Source organism: Melopsittacus undulatus, chromosome 5 (genome assembly GCF_012275295.1).
Source record: "Melopsittacus undulatus isolate bMelUnd1 chromosome 5, bMelUnd1.mat.Z, whole genome shotgun sequence".
Lineage (NCBI taxonomy): Eukaryota > Metazoa > Chordata > Aves > Psittaciformes > Psittaculidae > Melopsittacus > Melopsittacus undulatus.
Genome location: NC_047531.1, coordinates 4332388 through 4348793, shown reverse-complemented (window position 1 = coordinate 4348793; position 16406 = coordinate 4332388). Strand labels below are relative to the sequence as shown.

Below are 16406 nucleotides of genomic sequence, written 5' to 3'. Positions count from 1 at the left end.
AGCCTGATGAAGACCTACATTGAAAATGCTCTTCTTTTACTTGCATTAGATCTCCATCACCTGGTGATTCATATTTTCAGTGCATAGTGACTGGAGATCTCCTCCCACCCCAGTTCAGAGGCAGTACTGAGGCCCAGTTCTTCCATCATACTTAGCTTGTTTTATGTACACCAAAATCAGATCCCTGCTTAGTTTAATTTAGTCCCAAGCCCAAGCTCTTCTTGGCATTAGGCTGTCTCAAGCCTGCCCTGGGCATGGCCATGAACCCTCTGCAAACAGAGGGCTGGATGCAACACACCGTGACTCTTGCATCCAGAAACCAACAACTGAGGCTGTTGCTGCTCTGTATTCCAATGGGAGGTGGCACTGGCTTTGCAGGACAGTTCTCAAGAGATCAAAAGGACTTGAGACACCCCCTGAACCCTCTTGTACCTCCCACAGGGTCTCCTTGGGGTGTGTGTAATAGAATGAAAGAGTATTTCAGCCTTTGAGCCCTGCCACTGACTACTGGGTGATGGCAGTCTCCTCTTGGGGACACACATTAAGCCTCAAGCATGCTAGTTGCCAAGGCATCAAACTCAGAGTCAGGAAGGAGCTGGGCTCTACACGTCTCTCCCAGTCCCAATGGAGTTACTAGATATCCTAACACCTTCTAACCCCATTTGGACAGAATAGACACCCTCTGCCTGGCAATTGAAGGCTTTGCAGATAAATCCCATTCCCCTGAGCCTTTCCCAGGCACAATGATGAACATGCGGGAAAGTTTTGAAGGTCCCTGGAAGGTAATTTCAGTGACTTCAGTATCAGATTCCTGCTTTCAGCTGAAAGGAAAGGATATAAGGAGGTGACTCTCTAAAGAGCTGCTTTTATAACAGGCTTTTTTCACCCCACTCAGCTACTTGTCTTCTTGCCTTAGCCTGAACAGAGGCCTGATAAGGGTAAGAGACAGGCTCACAGAAGCAATATGCTGCTGGCAGATAAGCTAATTAAGTGGGAGGCAGGTATAGGAACTGAGAAAGGGGCCACTTGGCTTCAGTTTATTAACTTGTTTTGCTGGGATTTACACCAGAGGAAAATGACCTCACTCATTGGGTTGGGACACACAGCAAGAAGAGAGGGCAAGATGGGGAGGAGGGGAGGAAGGATGGAGGCGTGGAAGGGAGGCAATAGAAGGAACCATAAGGAGGGATGAATGGCAGTGAATGGGCAGAGGGAGGGCAGCAGGAGAGGAAAGGCTGGGAAGAGTGGGAAGAGCAGTGCAGTGAGTGCAAATGATGGGAAGGAGAAATTAGGGAGAGGTGTTCATGTATGTGGGCTGCTTGTTGCTGTTCTGTGCTGAGCCCCACACATCTGACATCACCATTGCATCTATATAGATCCAAGGGTACATTGCCCTGGGTCATGCAGCTGCTCCTGCCTGACCATTCCTATTTGCCTCCAACATGAGAGTGCTCATGGACACTGTGAACTCTGCCTGGACACCCAGCAAGACTGGGCACCAGCAGTCCATATCCCTTTGGACCTGTCTCCAGGTCCTCTGAGATCCATCCTACCATGTGCTGAAAACTCTGTCCTAGTGACAACCACTTGAACAGCTCCTACAAGTCTCTGATAACCCAAATGTTGCCAGGGAGCACTGACACCTTTATCCCATGACAGGACACTCGATAGGGCAGGTTGCACTCTGTAGAAGTGGAGGGTCACCTCTATTCCCAGGCTGTGTGGAAAAGACTGATTCCCATTGATGCATCTGTCTCGAGTGGTTGGGAATGGCAAGCCATGGCAGTCACTGAGATGCTATGTAGGTTGTGTTGTCACCTCTGCTCCTTCTGTTTCACCTCATGGTTGTCTCTCCCCCTTGCAGGAGTGTGCTGGCGAACCTCTGTTCTCCCTTTTCTGTGCCATCAAGCAGCAGATGGAAAAGGGTCCCATCGACTCCATCACTGGGGAAGCCCGGTACTCACTGAGTGAGGACAAGCTGATCCGACAGCAGATTGATTACAAGACACTGGTGAGTGCTCTGAGCACACCTTCCTATGGGCTTATCCAACCTCCTCTGCCAAAGGGGTATTTAGAGAAAAGAAGCCAGTGATGAGCATGCTGACCCTCTAGGACTGTTTATTCTTGTAGCCCATCAGGATAGTCCTGCTGAATATTGACTAGTTGCATCCCCTAGCACAGCAAGGTTAGTGGCTGAAGCATCTGCTTGCAAAGCTGGTTGCTTCCAAATTACTTCCATTGTGCACTGGAGCACCTTCATCTCCCCAAAGGCATCACCTGTTCTCTGAAATCAGCAGCATTGCAGGATAGGCTGACAGTGCCAATCCTTGCTGTTGCTTGGATTAGGTGAGGTCCAGGAGCACTGGAAGACAAGCATGAACCTTGTGTCATGAATATGCTTGTGAATGTGAAGGCAAAAGATATGGGCAATTTACTGTGTTTTGTTAGGCAAAATACTTTCTAGTATCTACCCCTTCTACCTGCAGTGATGTCCACCTTACAATATCCCTCTGAATTGTAAGTCAGAGTTGGAAGAGTTGGAGTTGTAAATCTTACAGCAGGAAGCATCAAGGAATACGTTAGAGGTACACATAGAGTAGAGGGATCTATTAGGTCTTCTCTAATGTTAATGCAGCCATTCCTCTTGAGCAAGCACAAGTCAAAGAAAAATGAACTTGATTTAGAGATTTCAAGGGAAAGAAAATTAATCCCAGTCACTGAGTCATTTGCTCCAAACGTAATTGTCTGCATGGTGAAAGATATACATTGCTTATGTCCAGCTGGAGCTTCTACTCTGAGATTACACCCTTTTCCCACTTGATTAAAGCATCAATTAAAGAGCATTAGATATCTCTTCTTAATGGAATTGTTTGTGGGCCTTCACTTTTTCCTGGATACACTAAATCCTCTGAGCTTCTAAGTCTCTGTGAGATGAAAAACACTTTCTAAGCCTTCAATGATCCTAGTAATTCCTTTATTTCCTATGTCTTTATCCATGCAAAATCCCAGCTCCTAATTTAAGGATGATCAGAAGATGCTCTGAATTTACCAGAGTATTTTATTTCCACCTTCAGTTGAGGGACATTCATCTTACTTAACTTTAACCAGCTGTGAGAGCTATGCCCAGTTGATGTTAGCTCCTTGACCCAGCTTAGATCTTAGCTCAGATGGGCTGATGCTGGAAATGCCTTCTTCAGCCTGTATAGAGCTGAGCTTTGATTGAATCCAAGTCTGATGAGGTGGTAGATTTTATCCTTAAATAAGACCATGGTCTTATTTTCCATATTAAAAATGTCACTTTCCTATTAAATGAGGAGCTTAGTGCTGCTTTTCCAGTATGTGTGGTTCTCTAGCAATTCGGAAGCCTGATCTCACAAGGAGAGCTTGAGCAATAGGAAGAGAAATGCAAACACAGACTGATCACTTTCACCAAAGGAAATCCCTCAGATCCTTTTAGGTTTGATAGAAAGCAGCCAGCAAAGGGTAGTAATTATACATCAGCCTGAACAAAGCTCTCCTCCATTCGCTTTGTGTCGTTTGATGTTAATCAGCTCTCCCTCTTACGTCTCAAGAGCAGACAAATATTCCCGATTGGAATCTCCGCAGATTTACAGAGATCAGCTTTGGTGAAGGAGATTAAGAAGAAGAAGGCTATGAATAGAACTGGTTTTCCTTTCTATTTCTCTTTATTTCTGTTTGATTTTGTCTTTCTTTTACCTTCCTTAAGCAGTCTGTCATCTTCTATTAAAACATATGTAGTGATGAAATAAAGCAAGAACTAAGTATTTATAATATAGGAATTTCCTCAATGTCTCTTTCTCTTTACCTGGTCACCAATGTGAGTTTGCAATGCATGTGGCTAAAATTCATCAGGCTGTTCATGTTTCATGAGTGCTAGATGACTGTTTGACTGAGTTAAACCACAGTTCCAGCAGTGTGGCACATTGAAACAGGCTTTTTGTTGTCATTATTCCAGAAAGACAAGGCTAGGACTTCCTTTGGAAAGCATTTATTCTTTAGCCTTCATTAATCATGGCCTAATATTATAAGACATGGTTTCTAATATAGTTTGAGTGAAGAGCAGATCCAAAGAAATCAACTTACCAGGGACAAAAACAGAAGACGGAACACATTCAGACATTTGGAATTAGAGATCTTACAATGTACATCTCATGTGCTAAACTGAGATTGTTTCAGTTTGATTTCTCTCCAAATCAGATAGCTCTGATTTGCTCTCTGTCAGCTCCTACAGTTCTCCAAGCAAGCAGCCCTCAGTGTCCTAGGTCTTTGCAGTCTATACCAGTTTCTGTACTTACAATGTAGAAAGTAAGCCAGTTGCAGCTATGATTTGCTAGAATGAATGTGTGGCAGCTTAACAGTAGGTCATCTCGCAAGCTCTATACCTTCAAGAAACACCCACTCAGTTAATGTCTTTGCTATCAGTCAGCACTCATCATCTCTGGTCTTCAGCGTTATTAAAAGCCCAGCTAGATTATCCCATCTAGGAGAAACAGGAAGATCTCATCCCCACTGATTCCCATCTGCCTTTGCCAGAATCCATGATCTTTTACCCATTGACCAAAGGAGATCCAGATTTCCTACTGCTGTCACTGGGAGATGAAACCATCCATCTCCTATGTCAGCTTCATTTCTGTTGATAGGAATTATGCAGGGGAGCAAAGACTTCGATGTGTGGCAGAAGCTGTCAAGAGTATTGGCTAATTACTGCTTGGGAGTGGCAGGTGGGAGCTGCTCAGTGCATCCTGAGCAGTGCCATGCTCTGTGTGGTCCCTGCACACCTCTCTGGCTCCAGTGCTGAGAGCCTAATCAGATCGTCTCTCCTGACAGCATATTCCAGATGGATAAAGATACTTTCAGCTGCCTTTGGGCAAGGCTTTTCAGGGCATTTTAGTAGCAGGGAGGAAGTCACTACTAAGATAACAGAAGTCTCTCCTATTCTTGGCTTTTTTGGGAGGCCTTCTCCAGCTTGTTCACTGCCAAACCCCCTTGAACCTTCCTTAGCCCAATTTAAAAGGGAAACAAAGATGCCTATCCCTGGAACAGAAAGTGTATCAACATCCTGGTCTCAGGACAGACCACTGGAACACTGCATAGACCAGGGGCACCATATAAGTAATCACAAGCTGTTCCTTTATTGTTTAAATACCAGTAATCTGTAGTGGAAATCAGGGCTTAGCTGTGCTAAGCATTGCATGTATATATAGACTTAGAGACAGGTGTTGGCTGGAAGGGCTGGCTCACAAAAAGAGCCCAAGGATGTAGAAAAAGGTCAATAAAGTCAAATCCGGTGGGATTACATGCCCCAGGGTCATACATAGTCAGTGGAAGAGCAGGGCTTGCAGATTACTACTCTGCTTGCTCCCAGTCCCATGACTTTTCACATTGGCCCCCACACTGTCCTTATGTTGAACGCAGGACAGCTCCATAAGACATCAGCTGGAAAACATCAGCTGAGACCTGGTATGAAGCCTGGGGCATATAATGCAAAGCCACTGCACTTTGGGAAGGGTTTTGGTTTTTGCAAGCAATACTTGGATTCCCTAAAATATTGAGAGAAGCATATTGACTGTCACTGGAATTCAGGGATTTACAGGTAATTCCACCTGCATCTATGCTTGAAATCCCTATGAGCAAACTTCCCTCTTTGAAGTATTGCCTTTCCTGCTCCTTCTTGCAGCTGAGCTGGAAAAGAGGAAAGCAAGGACTACTGTAGTCACTCAGGCAGAGTTCTGCCACCTTCCAAAGCTGGCATCTTGTGAAATCCAAGGACAACCAAGATACAAGATCAAATGACCATGGTCAGCTTCCAGCTGGATGACAGTTCACATTGCACAGTGGGTGCCAGTGTGGTACAGACAAGGCAGCACCTGCAGGAGATGTTGGGTTTTCTGGACCAGATGTTGGCCTGGCAGGCTAGCCCAGGTTATTTTAAGCAGCACTAAGTGCCTTCATGTAGGGAACTGAACTGAATCCCAGGCATCAGAAATGAATCACACCATGGAGCTTGCTCCAACTGGCATTAGCTCATTTAATTTCAGCTGAGCTCACTAAGAGAGACCTACAAAGTAACTTGGTCTCCAGTGTGTGACCTCCATAGCACTCTCAAAAGAGCAGTCTTAGCCTGACAACCCTGTTTCATTTCCCTACAGATGTGTAGTAGTATCATAGAATCATTTAGGTTAGGGACCTTTAGGGTCATCAAGTTCAATCATAAGCCTAACACCAGCTCCCAGCAAACTGGAGTTTATGTTTTGGATATACCCAAGGAGTTTGCAGAGAAAGAGGTTTCGGCAGGCAAAGAATGGGCATAGACTGGGAGCAGTGGTCTGGATCAGCTAATAACCCCAACACTGGATGTATTTCAACAGTGCTTTTTATGTATGGTTCTGTGATCCTTTTGAGATGAAAGATGTCACAGAACTGTAAATCTGTGCTGTTATTATTATCTGAATTGATGCTTCTTCAATAATTCTGGAAGTGACACATAAATAATAGCATTATGATCTAATCAATATCTCATATTTACATCTCCCCTTTCATCCAGAAAGATCACAGAGCTCTTTGTAAGCACTGTCTTCACAAGTCTCTCTTAGTTGAGCAGTACAGCACCAAAGGGAGCCTGGTGAGGCAATGTATGATTATGCTGGTATGATTTCACCCAGTTTCAAGCCACTTTGATATTCCACTGCAACTTAGTATGTTAAGATGGAAAGTGATGTAGAGTCCTGCTCCTACTGCATACTACAGAAGGGAATTTATAGTCAAGGTTACATCTGTCTAAGGCACCAAACCAAACATGTCTGCACTAGTAAAAGTGGCAGAGGAACATTTAATGACTGTATATAACCAGGAACATCACTGAAAACCCCTTCCAAGTGCAAAGATGTGCTAAGTTTATAAAAGTTTATAGACTTCACACTCGTGTAACCAGAAGAGAGCAGAGCGTTCAACATAGACATGGCCAAGAGGTAGCAGCAGATTGCTATTGAGCTCTGAGTGTATGTATTTAAGGTATCCCTTCCTCACCACCCCATATGCATTTAGCCTTGGACAGAGACTTTGGAGAAGATTACATTCTCCTTTTGAGAAACGAGAGACCTCAGAAGTTGGGTCAATTTTCTTGTTCTATCTGTGAAAGCAGAAGTTGTTGCTTTGTGCTTTATTTTTTAAGAAGGCCACTACTGAATTAGGTCTCCTTGCCAGCTCTCTAAGGAGCATGGAATGGGTCGGACCCCAAGGATTACTCTGAAGTGCCCTTTTATATATCTATTCAGCTCCAAACAGGGTCAGGCCTCATTGCATTTGTAATGGTTTCAATGGAAAGAGTGTGTGAATAACCATTTCTGGTACCATTTGGATGATTGCCATTCCTACAGAACCTAAGCTGGTACTCATGGGCTTTCTATTATTAAACACATTGAAGACGCCAAGGAGATGATCTCAAATCTGAAGGCCTGTTCCCACAGGTAGAGCAGTTTCACCTCACAGGGAGAAGCTGCATGAGACACAAATTCAGAACAACCTTGACATGAACCCCCACTCACTGGCTGCAACATCTGGAAGCCAATCACACTTAGCTGAGAGCCAGATGTTGAGATACCTTAGACAGTGGCAGGAGGTTCAAAGCGGCACAGGCAAGGATGCAGGGAATCCTTCTATGTGAAACCAGATCCCTATGCTCCCTTGAAGAAGGGAATGCTTTCGGTATATACTTTTCCTCTTATTGCACCCTGGATCCCTCTAATTCATAGGACACAGAGACCAGCAAGCAGGGCACCCGCAGGTACCCCTAATAGAATATTAGAATGGGTTGGGTTGGAAAGGACCTTAAGATCATCCAGTTCCAACCCGCTGCCACGATGTAATGATGTGAAATGTGTGGTGGTCTCACTGCCTCTCTCTTAGGTCCTGAGCTGCGTGAACCCTGACAATGTGAACAGCCCTGAGATCCCAGTGAAGATCCTGAACTGTGACACCATCACGCAGGTCAAGGAGAAGATCCTTGATGCCATCTTCAAGAACGTGCCCTGCTCCCACCGGCCCAAAGCTGCTGACATGGACTTGGGTATGTGGGTGCACAATGGGCCCTCATTGCTCCCTGGCAAAGGGGATAGAGGAGGTGTGAGACAGCCAGGCTCAATCCACACACTGTTTGCTGGGGCAGGGTACCACCTTTCCAGACAGAGTGTATCCTTAATGCTTGTGCAAGACACAGCATCAATGATAAGAGGGCAGAAGAGACTGATCAAGTTGATGTGCATGCTCTTGCTTATGAAATCTTTAGCCTTGAGGACTTAAAAAGATCAGTGGCCATCCTGCTTTTCTGCCTACAGAATTCAACTTGGATAAGGGTATGGAAAAGGCATGACTCAGGATGCTCTTGCTGTCCTGCCAAAGGAAGACCCCTGGAAAAAGAGTACCAAATGCCCAGGGTGATGTTGTCAGCAATGTTCAGGCTGCAGAGATTTATTCCTAGCTCTTCTCTGAACATGGAGGGTTTGGATTATATATATCTTATTGCTGAGATAGTCATAGCCCAAGTAGTATTAATTACTTGTTGTGCAGGCACAGGAAAGAGGATGAAGCATCCTTCATTCAGTGGGCTACACTCATCTCACCCTGGCTGCTTCCCTCTCCCACCACTAACAGCAGGGCTGGGAGCTGCTGCTCCAAGGTTTCCTTTCTGCAGAGGACTAGGAGGTCTTAAGGAAAGATTAATATTTCTTGTTATGAATTCATGTTTTCTGTATTTCTCAGAGCATTCCTTTGTGCATTGCTCTTCTTGAAGAGTGGAAAGAGCAGCACCAGCTTCACTCACATTTCTAGGCAATTGTGTTGTTGAGCTCTGGGGCCGTACAGCCCAGTGGAGTAGTGCTTCTAAGGGCAAAATCCATTTCTGCCCATAGTCTGTATCAAGGATGCTGGAGCAGTGAGATGGCTGAAGCTGGGGTCCAGAGGCAGATGCAGTACTACAACCAGAGGCTTATATGAAAGAATATAGAAAGGCTGTTCAAAGCATCACTGAGGTGTCTAGCAGGGAGCTGGGGACTGCATTGTGGCTGTATCTGCTGGAATTAGCCCTCAGTGAGCATAAGTGAAAGAGACTTAAGTGGAAAATGATGAAGTCTGTAAGCCCCAGAAAAGTAGAGGAGGAACCAAAAGGAGAAGGAATGGACTGACGCCAAGAAACAATTCACAGCAATAACGGAGGCAGGAATGAGGGGTCAGGGATTAGAGTTAAGTGTCTATATGTATGTGCATATGTATACGGGAGGAGAGGTTTCTTGACAGGAATTACAGCAAGATTCCGGCTCATGAAAGGCAGAATAACGAAAGGAGCTGCCAAAACCAGCAGCAGTAAAGAACAGATCATATACATCATTAAGAAAGGACCCAGGATGATACTAGAGCTGCTGTGAGTCAGTCAGCAGGGGAATAGTGAGTGAGCATGAGGACAGATAGGGCAAGGTGCCAGCACACAGTAGATAGAGGAGGGGGGGTTACAGCTAGATCTCTTGACCTGGTGCTGGATGGTGGCCACAGAGCCCATTACATTTGCTTCTCAGGCTGGGTGTGAGTGGAAAGCAGTTTGTTCTACTGTGGGAGTGAATGATGCATCCATAATCTCATAATAAGGAGAGGGGCTTGGGACAAGGGCCTGTAGGGACAGGCCAAGGGGAATGGCTTGAACCTGCCAGAGGGGAGACTGAGCTGAGCTCTTAGGCAGAAGCTGAGGGGTTGGAACTGGATGAGCTTTAAGGTCCCTTCCAACACAAACCAGTCTGGGATCCTGTGATTTTATGAAAATGGGAGGCAGGAATTTTACCTGCATGTTGCAAAGACCAGGGATAAACTGGAGTCCACAGATTTTACTGTACTCTGACAACTGGAAGATACTGAAGCACGTGTGTGCAGGATCCCAGCTGGAGTATGACAATTTTATGTCCAGAACTGTTCCTGTTTCAAGAAACATTGAGCTTTGAGTGGTTCTGATGACCAGCAAGTTCCAGAGAGTATCTATGAGAGTCTACAGCCCCTGGAGAACAGACTTGTCCATACTGACAGGAGACTGAGCAGCTGTTTGGCCATTAGCACTGATGATGCAGTTGGTGTGAAAAAAACCCAGCCAAACCAACTACAAAAGACCCTCATCTAGTAGAAGACTCTTGCCAGCAGCAATATAGATGCAGTCTCCTTTAGCACAGCAGCTAACAAGGTGCGAGGAGCATGGGTGAAGCAGCTAACAAGAGAATTCCCATACCCTGCCACAGCCTTTTTGCAGGAAAGGATATTTGTTGAGACTTGCCATCCTGCAGTGACAGTGAAGGCAGCAAGGGAAGAGCAGAAAGCACTGCTGGCCATTAGGAAGCAGGACTGAGCTCTCAGGATCAACCTGCCCCAGGCTGAATGCTCAAAACTTAAGGTCCTTTCCAGCCTTAGCTATTTGATTCTAACTCCAAAGGCAGCTGGATCCATGGCTAACAGTAGGTCAGAGCAGATGACTCTCATCTAGCCTTGAAATCAATGGGTTTCTAAACAGCAACACCATTTGCTATTATCATTACAACTTCCTGGGCTTTCTGTACATACTGAGGGCAGCTTGTTTGAATGGAAGAAAGCAAACAAGCTAATGAGTTGTTCTGAGCTGTTAAATGCAGGGTAGCTGCAGGCAGAGTGACTTGTGTGTGTCGCCAGTGTCATAATGTTTGGCAGTTACCCAGACAACCCATGGAGGGGGTTGTCAGATGAAAGCACTTAGTTTGGACACCCTGAGGTTATGCTTTAGTCCAAACCCCAAACTGCAGCGCTCTGGGTAAAGGCTTCTTTCTACAGTGGCTATTTCTGTTATTATTATTTTACAAAGCACTTGCCATAAAGAAAATACCTGATATTGGGGAAAACATTAATGTGTGAGGGTCACAAACCAGGAAATTTGGCTTCATGCTGATGAATTCAATCTTCCCTGTGTTTCGTGTGCTTTTTGAAAGGAATTGCTGAGGTGATGGGAGGTACTAAGTTGGCTGCCTTGCATTTGGTGATGCTGTCTCAAAATCAATGTGGATGATGACAGGGGCTGTGGAACTAGATGATCTTAAGGTCCTTTCCAACTCTAAGTATTCTATGATACTATGTCAGGCAAGCTTTCAACTGCCGCACTAGCAGTACAGTCCTGGGATGTGGGGTTCAACAGTTAGAAGACTTTTAAATTGGGTCCTAATCTAGTATATATACACTAGGGCAGAGAACTTGCGTACACAGCATCAAATATTTCCCAGGCATCTTCCATCTACATGTCCTGATATCAGCATTTTTCTGCACCCCAGAAGTAGAGTGGTTTCTCCTCTCTTTCTATAACTATAGACTGGTTTGTGTTGGAAGGGACCTTAGAGCTCATTCAATTCCAACCCCTCCCACGGGCAGGGACCCCTTCCACTGGAGCAGCTGCTCCAAGCCCCTGTGTCCAACCTGGCCTTGAACACTGCCAGGGATGGGGCAGCCACAGCTTCTCTGGGCACCCTGTGCCAGCGCCTCAGCACCCTCACAGGGAACAGCTTCTGCCTAAGAGCTCAGCTCAGTCTCCCCTCTCTTGGGCAGGTTCAAGCCATTCCCCTTGGCCTGTCCCTACATCCCTTGTCCCAAGCCCCTCTCCAGCTTTCCTGCAGCCCCTTTAGGCACTGGAGCTGCTCTGGGGTCTCCCCTTCAGGAGCCTTCTCTTGTCCAGGCTGCCCCAGCCCAGCTCTCTCAGCCTGGCTCCAGAGCAGAGCTGCTCCAGCCCTCGCAGCATCTCCATGGCCTCCTCTGCACTCGCTCCAACAGCTCCACGTCCCTCTTGTGCTGCTGCCCCAGAGCTGGATCAGGGCTGCAGGGGAGTGAGCAGAGCTCATCACATACTACACATTTACCTGGTTTTGTTTCCTACCCACCTGTTGGCACTGCTGCCTGCAGCTTGCAGACAAAGGTTTTATTCTCCTGCTTCCTGTGCCAATCTGTCTCACATTTGGGAATTCTTGGGAAGTATAAAAATACTCATAATACTAAAAGAATCCCACAGCTCTTCAAACTAATGCTTCATGAGTACAACTGATCATGAAATAGACATCGAGCTTGGGAAAGCCACGTGCATTTGTTCCACATGCCGTTGCTGTGCACAGTCACGCACAAAGCATTTCGCAGCCCTTTATGGGAGACTTGAGATCCTTAGGAAAAGAGTGGGAAGCACAGGATATGCCACGAACAGTTGACTGAAACAGATTGTATGCATCAAGAAAGCCCTAGAAGTGCCTGTAAGGGTGGTGTAACCAATGATGACATGCTCAAATAAAGGCTGTAGGAGGGAGCTGGCAGGTCTTCCATCCACCTGGGTAATCCAATTGCCCCTGAAAACTGTTCTCTCTGCTACACTTTTCTCCTTTGTTCAATAAGCATCTTCAGGGTAACCTGGAACAAGGCGTAACATAGACGTAATATCTTCTGTAGGATTTGAGGTGCCGGAAGACATCTCACCATCTCTCATTGAGTCATTCCCTATTCACACTACAGCTCAAAGAAACACCTATTTGTCAAAGGCCCCTGGAATTTCCCTTTTCCCAGTCAAGTCGAACAGAAAGGTTGTTTCTTAAGAAAATAAAGAAGAAGAAAAAAAGAAGAGAGAAGTAATTCCTGTGTGCAATAAAAAGATACACTATCTGCTGAATGAAATATAAAGGCTTCACAGCAGCTGTCTCCTGAGTTTGCATTTACTGCTGCTCCTGATTGGAAGGCTTGATAAAGATAATGGGATTTGTTACCTCCCTCCCCCTCTTCTCCGTAAGGTGGAAGTGTAACAAATTGGATTGGAGAATGTCTTCCCTTTGTGCCGGCTCGCACAGGAGTGTGCAGATCTGATGGCAGAGGGGACAGGGTGCTGCCAGTGAGGATAAAGCTAACAGCTCTCACTTAGTGCTGTGAATATGGATGGCAGGGTCACCTTTTCCTCCTTCTCAGCCTCCCTTCCCATTCCCTTGCTCCCATTTCCATGCAGATGGGTGTGTGACCGCCTCAGCTGGCTCTCATGGAGAAGGGGAGCATGCAGTGCTCCTGTGAGAGCAGGAAGAGTTGGGGGACTGCAGATGGGGGTCCTTTCCCTGCCATTGCTCAGATGCATGAACAAGTGATTTGTATTTGATCAAGGTGAACTGAGGCCAGATGCTTGGAAGCTGCCCTGCAGGGTGTTTTCCTCTTTGTCTTGCTTAGGAGTGGGTCTTGTATGGGGTCAGACCAACCCTTCCTATTCCGTATGTGGTTGGGGTTGGCAATCCCCTATGTCTGTGCAGGAGCACAAAGGGCTGCAAGGGACATCCCATGATGTTCCCAGCTCCCTTGGAACAGAGGGAAAGCTTCAGCTGCTCTGAGGACCTTGTCCAGCCCTTGAATACAACACATAAAGCTCAGAATAAGGAAAGCTGAGTGCAACACTGAGGACCTGTGTACCCTCCCAAACACTATGTGAGTGTGTGTGTTTCTCCCCAAAGATGAGTCAGGAGAAAGGAGAATGATAGGAACATGCAGAGCCCTGAAGGAGAGAGGTCAAAGAGACACTGTCCCCATGAGGAAGTCATGTAAGAGACACACTCTGTGGCTTTGGGTACTTTAGAAGATCACCAGTCCCCAGCCCAGCCCAGATTTCATCATTTTATGCTTTCCCAAGCAATATCTAGGAACAGATAGCTTCCAAGAATCTTGTCCAGGTGGGAATGAACAGACAGCATCAACCTCAGACATCACAACATGAGGATCTGAGAAGTAAAGGAAAGGCAGCTCAGGATCAGTGCTCAGCCATCATAACCTTTGCATACTCTGAGTATTTCCAGCCGAAGGAACACCCAGCAATAAACAGCAGCTGACCTCTTCCTGCTGATTTAAATGAACTATAAAGGCAAGGGTGGCTTTCCCAATGCATTTTAATTGTGTGATAAGAAAACTGCTGAAACCTAAAGAAATTTGCAACTGTCCTTGCATTTTTTATATAAGGAGAAATAAGCTTGGATATGGAGGCAGGTGATGTCTCCATATCCAGGAGTTCATTCTAATTGACTCCCACAAATGAACAGACTTTCTGCTTTGGTTCCTACTAATGTGTATGTGGTTGGATCACTGTGAGTGAGACATGACAACCAAAAAGATAGCTTTGGATGCTTCAGATTATCTATGGTTAAGCCACATGGAGCATCCTTCAAGGTTTCAGCAAGAGGTGGTACCCTGGGAAGTGTTGGGGTGCTCCAGAGCTGCAGAAGGAAGAAGCATTCATAGTTTCAAGGTGGAGACTAGAGAACTGGATGTGGTCAGAAACTGGACCTCTTCTGCCCAGCAGGATGGTGCTGGAGACTGGTGGAGATTAGATGCTCTATGGAGCACAGTGTTGGTTCTGTCTCTCCTCTGCCTCTACTGTGCCCAAAGCTAAGGGCTTCTTGCTCTCTGTCACTTCTGGATTTGAGTGGCAAATCGTGGATAATTATGGTGCTAAAGCACCAGGCCTTGCTTGGTTCAGCTTTGCCAATGGATCAACAGCTCTGGTTGTTGTTTTATTTATCTGTATAGAGATCACCACTGCGTGCTGCTGTGCCCTAGCCTCGACCTCTTATGTCTGTAAGCAACTGCTCTGTTCTGGTCTCTATATGGTGCCACTCTTTGAAGGGGTAGGTGTTTCCTGTGCCAAAGTTTTCTTGTGATTCCAGTATCATTTTGTCCAGGGTAAAGGAACAAGCCTGGAAAAGGATAACCCATATGGCTGTGGGTTTTGCATACTTTCCTGAACGATCTTCCTGAGCTTCTAATGGTTCATCTACCTTCCCTTTCCCTCTGGAAACAGGGCTCTGGACATTCCTATGTTTTATGTGATGCACACGGCAGAGTGTAAAGGCAATAACTGACATACTGCTGCATGCAGCCTTCACATGTGTGTCTACATGGGCATAGGGATAACCAGGGCCCCATCCCCTATCACAGAGGCTTTGCACACCAGTTCAATGTCCCTGTTCTCCTTTCAGAGTGGCGGCAAGCAAGCGGGGCAAGGATGATCCTTCAGGATGAAGACATCACAACCAAGATAGAGAATGACTGGAAGAGACTCAACACACTGGCACACTATCAGGTAACTATGAGATAGATGGATGGAAAGTAGGTTCTCTAAGAATATAGAAAGAAGGGCAAAGCATTATTCTCTCAGATGCAGAGATAAACAGTGGTTGAATGGGCAATAACCGGGCAGAGCCCCTGCACTGAGTACATCTGTCCTGCTCCACTAACCTTGTAGTAATTACCCTGCACAACATCAGATATAGCACTAAGGGAAGAAAAAACTCTCTGTCTCAAAGGAGGGGCATCCATGGTGAGTGAAGGTTGTGAATAGGAGACGTGGTCTTGAGGACAACATGAGTTAATATTTCTCATGTAGACAAACAGAACACAAGCCCTTCCATCCCCCTTTTTCCAGTGCATTACAGGCCATGTAATGCTGGCAGAGTTCAGAAGGAAGGGAGAGAGAAAAATGGAAAGGAAGGAGGTATAGTGTCTAGAAGAAGGAGGAAGAAAGCAGCATAACTAGATCCCATGGTGCAGTGAGTTGTCACTGACCTAGGAACCATTGTTTTCAATCCCTGCCCTGGTCTATGTGTCCTGCCTTAGGATAGGGCTTCCCTTTATGTCTGCATATAATCACAGAATCATAGAATAGTTAGGATTGGAAAGGACATTAAGATCATCCAGTTCCAACCCCCTGCCATGGACAGGGACACCACATGCCATGTCATCCAAGGCTCTGTCCAACCTGGCCTTGAACACTGCCAGGGATGGAGCATTCACCACTTTTTTAGGCACCCTGTGCCAGTGCCTCAGCATCATCACAGTAAAGAACTTCTTCCTTATATCTAACCTGAACTTCCCCTGTTTCAGTTTGAACCCATCACCCCTTGTCCTATCACTGCAGTCCCTTGAGAACTATAAGAGGGGGCTAAAGATGTCCAAAACGTCTTACACAAATGATAGATCTAGTGAATAATGGGGTTTTGGTCAAAAGCTCCCCCTATTAATCCTCTCCTTGCCAGAAGAAAAGCAGACTAAGAAAAAAGGCACCTCATTAATTTTAATCTGATGCTGACAATTGTGTCATTTCCTCAAATCACACGTCAGCCATCCATGGGCCATAACAAGATTAGTTTTCTCTTTAAGGGCTGACCTAAGGAGGCAGCAAGCAATGACTTCAAAAGGAGACAAAACTTTTCACTTCAGACTGACTGCAGCATTGCTGGCTGCCTCCAAACACTGTTTTCCAGGGGGAACAGAGATTACTTCTACTTTATTTCACCAGCAAACCAGGCATGATTTTCTCTCCCTTCCATGATTTTTCC

General features: G+C 45.9%; 1 protein-coding gene across 1 annotated transcript in view; it reads left to right on the top strand.

The window, feature by feature from the left end:
• The window catches only part of PLXNA4 (plexin A4), a 435244-nt gene that overhangs the window by 393193 nt on the left and 25645 nt on the right, over positions 1-16406 (top strand). Inside the window, exons 23-25 of the mRNA XM_034063149.1 lie at positions 1865-2011; positions 7927-8086; positions 15048-15151. Of these exons, the coding sequence (XP_033919040.1) occupies positions 1865-2011; positions 7927-8086; positions 15048-15151 (411 nt within the window). The remainder of the gene's footprint in view (positions 1-1864; positions 2012-7926; positions 8087-15047; positions 15152-16406) is intronic.